The 6588-nt window shown below is 39.4% G+C and overlaps 1 protein-coding gene across 1 annotated transcript; it reads right to left on the reverse strand.

The window, feature by feature from the left end:
* Positions 1-602: 602 nt before the first annotated feature.
* On the reverse strand, positions 603-6282 carry LOC114187798 (uncharacterized). The gene is made up of 2 exons (XM_085674451.1): positions 6121-6282; positions 603-3860 (listed from the first exon to the last, which is right to left on the reverse strand). The coding sequence occupies exon 2, from the start codon at positions 2915-2917 to the stop codon at positions 2015-2017; it is 903 nt and encodes a 300-aa protein (XP_085530577.1). The 5' UTR covers positions 2918-3860; positions 6121-6282; the 3' UTR covers positions 603-2014.
* Positions 6283-6588: the final 306 nt, after the last annotated feature.

The following is a 6588-nucleotide window of genomic DNA, read 5'->3' on the forward strand; positions in this document are numbered from 1 at the left end:
GTAAGCTAACCATAAACAATGATATTCATAAAAGCAATTCATAAATAAAACATGTCCAATAATACTCAACGTCGCATTCAAGTAACACGGAAACATTATGATCACAATCCATCCTTGGTTTGAACACACAAACCCCAAATCCAAACAATCATACTATACCAAACATAACATCACATTCATCATAAATCTTCAAACATAGTGATCATAATCAATCTTTGGTTTTCCGCTACCTTTCTCACCCCATAACAACATCTAGTTTCCTAGAACAGATGGTTCGATGTGTCCCGCTTAACGCAACCAGACTGTCTCCCTTATCCCTCAAGGAATTATGAGTAAAAACGTCGATGCATCGCACCTCAGGCACTATACTCGCAACGAGCCAAAATAAGGTGAAACATCTATCCCCTACCTACTGCTTCACAAAAGCGAGAGAGTACAACACTCGAACCAATCCTCTACCATTGGTTCACACAGGCGAAGAGGACACCTTTCCACTGCTTCACATAGGCGAAAGAGTCTTCACCGGGTTCCTAGGTATGGAAAACCTCACACAACATTTAATTCCACCAAGAGCTTTCAAGCAAAGCAAAATACTCTCAATATGCAACACATCAGAGTTATAAATTTGCCAACAAAATACATACTATCACCTCATGCATACAATAACTCCATAACAAAACCCACCACCACATCAATGCATGAAATGAGGTTAAGAAACCATGCACCCTGAATTCGTATAACCCACCGTGAAAGAAAAAGAAATGAATCCGAATCTCATCCAAAAGAAAAACAACTCACGGAACCCACCCATGCACCCAACACCAAGCGTGAACTAGAAAGAAAGAGAGCAAAACATTGTGGTATTTAATGATGAAAGATCACAAACATCCCATCAAACAAAACTTGTTTTCGCCCCCTCCAACTTTACGTGCTGCACTTGAATTTTCCAAAAAGCACCGCTAATTTCTCTTATGTGGTAGTCTGCACCCCCTCCATTTACTCGAGAGAATTAAGGAAAGAGGGAGAAAGAGAAAACAATAACTTCGCTTCATCTCTTCAAAACTAGCCTCATACATGTCAGACCAGATAAAAGGTTGATCATTCCGTGTCGACTGGGTCAAAGGTCCCACAATCATGGAGAACCCCTCCACAAACCTCCTATAGTAACCAGCCCAACCTACAAAGCTTCGTACTTCCGTTACAGACTTTTGTCGCTCCCACTTTAACATTGCCTCCACTTTTGCTGGGTTTACTGAGATTCCTTTAGCAGAAATCACATGCCCCAAAAACTGCACTTCTTCTAACCAAACCTCACACTTGGACAATTTTCCATATAGTTGTCGTTCTCTCAAGATCTCCAACACCGTTCTCAAATGTTTAGCATGCTCTTCCCGATTCTTGGAATAGATGAGAATGTCGTCAATAAATACGACCACAAACTTGTCCAAGCAAGATCGGAAAATGCGATTCATATAATCCATAAAAATTGTAGGAGCATTCGTCACTCCGAAAGGCATCACCACATACTCACAATGTCCATAACGTGATCGAAAAGCTGTCTTTTGAACATCATTCGGCTTAACCAACATCTGATGATATCCCGACCTTAAATCAATATTTGAAACACATCGGCACCCCTCAACTGATCCAACAAATCCTTTATCCTAGGCAAAGGGTACATGTTCTTAATCGTGATTTTGTTCAGTTGTCGGTAGTCAACACACAACCGTGAACTCCCATCCTTCTTCTTCACAAGCAAAAGTGGAGCTCCCCACGGTGATACACTTGGACGGATAAATTTCTTTTTCAAGAGATCTTCTATTTGCTTTTTCAATTCTGCGAGCTCAGCGGAGCTCATTTGATATGGAGCCACTGACAATGGACCTGCTCTTGGCACTAAATCAATTGCAAATTCGACTTCCCAACTTGGTAGTAACCCTGGGACTTCTTCTGGAAAAACATCCGCAAATTCCTCCATTATTGGTATGCCAATGATTTTCTCCTCTGTGTTCTTCTATTTTTCTTCTTCAAACCATACTACGTAGCATTCAACTTTTTCTCTGATCTCTTGTATGACTGCCCGTGATTTTACAATATGCCCATCTTTTATGTCCAGAACAACCACCTTCTGCTTTCCACAATCTATGATGACATCATTGGTCGTCAACCAATGCATCCCTAAAATCACGTCCAACGCTTCTAGCAGCAAGCGTACCAAGTTAACCTTGAACTTGCATCCAGCTACTTCCATCGGACACAAAACACAAACTAAACTGGTTGAGACTTGTCCTGATGCTGGCGTAGAAACTACTAACTCACATCTGAGATCACGGACTGGTAACCCAAGCTTCTCCGAACACACCAAGGATACAAACGAATGCGATGCACCCGAATCAAACAGAACATTTACACATTCACCAAACAACAAACATGTATCCTGAATTAATATACCTGATTTATTTGCCTCTGATCCGGACATGGCGAACACCCTTCCTATTGCCTTCGTCTTTTCTCTGGAAGACTTTTGCTGCTGTTGAGGCTCTCCAAACTTCTTCTCAAGACAAGAGTTCGCAAAGTGAGCTGGCTTTTGGCAATTGTAACACTTCCTCTTGTTTGGCTTTGCCCCATGGAATTTAGGAGAATTACGCCAGAGATGAGCTCCTCCACATTCATAACACTTCATCGGTCCCTGTCCACCACGCTCAGGTCTAGAATAAGGTTTCTTATGTTGTCTACCTCCACTGTTAATACCATGGTGTGACCTCATAACTCGATGCGGGTCTACTTCCAACTGCTCTATCATCTTTGCCTGCTCCATTAAAAGTGGAAACTCTCTGATCCTCACAAGCACTATCACCTTCATCAGATTGTGACGCAAGCCCCTTTCGAATTTTTTGCACCGCCACTCTTCACTCATATTCTGAGAGTAGAATCGAGCTAGATATTCAAAGCGATCAACATAAGTTTGCACTGATTTGTCTCTCTAAAGTAGTGTCAGAAATTCTGCTTCCCTCTCATGTCTGGCGCTATCTGGAAAGTACTGCCCCATAAACTTCGTTCGAAAACTTGTCCAATCGATGACCTCTTTACGAGCTTCCATCATCCGTTGCATGCCTCCCCACATGTACTCAGCCTCACCATTAAGCAAAAAAGTAGCATACTCCAGCTTTTATGCGTCACTACAGCCGAGCACCCAAAAAATCTTCTCAATCTCTCAAATCCATGCATCTACCTCATCTGGAGTTGTTTTACCGTTGAACTTTGGCAGTTTGTGACACATGAATTCATTCATATTGTTATGTTGCACTGGTGCGTGCACTACCTACGACTGTTGGTGTTGCATTGCGTCGACCAACCGCTGAATAGCTTAAGCCATTTCGTCCACAGAGTTGGTCGAATTCTGAGATCTACGTGCCATTGCTCTAATATGTATATAATCAAATAAGTACTAGTTAAATGTCATAAAACATAAAAAAATTCAGAGTCACGCAACATCAACTACACAAGCTCACTCCCCACAATCCCAAAGTTTTTTCGAAAATCTGGCTCTGATAACAAAATGTAACACCCCAAATTAAGATGTCACGAGAAGGTGTTATGGCTCATTTATTTAAAAGTAAAACGATTGTATCACAAAAAGGTATTTAATAAAACTTAAACTTTAAATGTAAATAGGTAATCCACACATTAATTTGAAATAGTAAAAATAAAAAAAAAGTTCCAATTAAATTATAGAAATCAAAATAAGATTTCATAGTCTTCACTGTCTAATTTAAATCAACCAAAAGTAATCAAAATTCCACGAGTCCACTCCATCCTTTCTGCAATCTACTTCGAGTCAGAAATATCTGCATTACCGTCTACTCCCGTATAACACACGTTATACGATCATCGCACAGGCAACAAACACACAAACAAACAAATAGGGGTAAGCTAACCATAAACAATGATATTCATAAAAGCAATTCATAAATAAAACATGTCCAATAATACTCAACGTCGCATTCAAGTAACACGGAAACATTATGATCACAATCCATCCTTGGTTTGAACACACAAACCCCAAATCCAAACAATCATACTATACCAAACATAACATCACATTCATCATAAATCTTCAAACATAGTGATCATAATCAATCTTTGGTTTTCCATGATCTGTCACCCCACAACAACATCTAGTTTCCTAGAACAGATGGTTCGATGTGTCCCGCTTAACGCAACCAGACTGTCTCCCTTATCCCTCAAGGAATTATGAGTAAAAACGTCGATGCATCGCACATCGGGCACTATACTCACAATGAGCCGAAATAAGGTGAAACATCTATCCCCTCCCCACTGCTTCACACAAGCGAGACAGTACAACACTCGAACAATTCCTCTACCACTGGTTCACACAGGCGAAGAGGACCCCTTTCCATTGCTTCACACAGGCGAAAGAGTCTTCACCGAGTTCCTAGGTACGGAAAACCTCACACAACATTTAATTCCGCCAAGAGCTTTCAAGCAAAACAAAATACTCTCAATATGCAACACATCAGAGTTACAGATTTGCCAACAAAATACATACTATCACCTCATTCATATAATAACTCCATAACAAAACCCACCACCACATCAATGCATGAAATGAGGTTAAGAAACCATGCACCCTGAATTCATATAACCCACCGTGAAAGAAAAAGAAACGAATCCGGATCTCGTCCAAAAGAAAAACAACTCACGGAACCCACCCATGCACCCAACACCAAACGTGAACTAGAAAGAAAGAGAGCAAAACAATGTGGTGAGAAACAATAATTTAATGATGAAAGACCAGAAACATCCAATCAAACAAAACTTGTTTTCGCCCCCTCCAACTTTACGTGCTGCACTTGAATTTTCCAAAAAGCACCGCTAATTTCTCCTATGTGGTAGTCTGCACCCCTTCCATTTACACGAGAGAATTAAGGAAAGAGGGAGAAAGAGAAAACAATAACTTTGCATGGAATGGAAACACCCCAACACTTAACACAAAAATAAAAAAACTAAAACATGTGAGAGAGACAAGGAAAAACACATAAGAAAAAGGACAACTCCCTGAACCCCTTTTTCCGTGAATAATCTGCACCAACTGAAAGAGTTCAATACCATTAAAAGTGATATAAATGGTTTAAGGAAAAAGAGAAAAAAGTAAACTCGTGCCCCCCCCCCCCCCCCCCCCCCACCTCATACATTTACATGTGATATTGAGATAAACGAAAGAGAAAAAGAAAGGGAAAGATTTTAAAAGAAGTAGGATAATGCCCACCATTCAACACTTCACCATAGTACACATGCAGACCACAACTTTACGTGAAAAAGGAAATAAGGAAGAAAGAGAAAGTTTTTAAAAGTCCATTCTCATCCATCTGCAAAGTGAACAAACCCTTTTAAAAGTGGTACAATGGTTTTAAAGAAAGAATCACAAGAGCACGGAACCCCTCCTTAAATTGCATGTTAAAACGAAGTAACAATAGCTGTACGTGGCTAAATCTAATGGGACAGGGCACGGGTCTATCAAACCAAAAGAGAAATAAGAAAAGAAAATGAAACTAGTATTTATTGGTTATAAATGAAGAAAAAGAAAGGAGAAAGAAAGAAAGTGAATCCCTTGAACCCATGCGCCCCACGCCCTGCTACGTAATGACTTTTCGTGATTTCAACAACAAAAAGTCATAGGCACCCCCTAGAATTTCAAGTGAATGAAGGAAAAAAAATTTCTCATGTAACACAATACTGTAACGAGGATGCAAAGAAAAAAAAAAGAACTTATATCATAAATGAATCCTTTTCTCTACATATCCATGACAATCTAAAGCTTTGTATAAATATCACCAAACACGCATGGATCAAACATCAACGAATCAGAATCCACCATAGATTGCATGCAGCACGTATGCAACACAGTCTGAACACCAAAACAGTACTGATACAGGCTCAAGAATCAGAGAATAAAGCTTAAACCAAAACGAAAACTGCACCAAAATATTGCAACAAATAAAGCTTTGGTATTTTCGTTTTACCTCATCATCAACACCGAATAGAATGAAAAAAATAAGCTTTAATAGAATGAAAAAAATAAGGTAAAGCTTCCCCTACCTCTCTAGATGATTCCTCTTCTCTACCACAGCCACTGAAAACTCTAACTTGCACTCTTCCTTTCTTTTCCTTCTCCCGTTCTAATCCTTTTTTCTAAAGAAAAATTCTAGGGTTTAACTTTATCTAATCCAACCCAAATAATTCTGTTAAGATTTCTAGCTCATTTTATTTTCCTTGTCATTTAACTTTAAAAGATAAAAAAAAAAAAAACATAAAGGAAAAAAATAATAAACGAAACATCAATTGGTTGCAGCATTTTTGAACCCAATATTTCTGCATGCCTGGAACCCCCTTCACGCTCCATGGGCCCCACGTGGGAACAAAGAAAAAAAAATTGAATTTTAAAACCAACATTAATTAAGCCAATTTTCCGCCCGCAAGGTTCAAACCCCTGCACCTACTCACCAATGCACACAACTTTCACCACTAGGCTACATGCCATCACATGATATAATATGCATTATAAGA

This window comes from Vigna unguiculata, chromosome 6, assembly GCF_037176805.1.
Source record: "Vigna unguiculata cultivar grain cowpea cultivar isolate G323 ecotype 2 chromosome 6, ASM3717680v1, whole genome shotgun sequence".
NCBI lineage: Eukaryota > Viridiplantae > Streptophyta > Magnoliopsida > Fabales > Fabaceae > Vigna > Vigna unguiculata.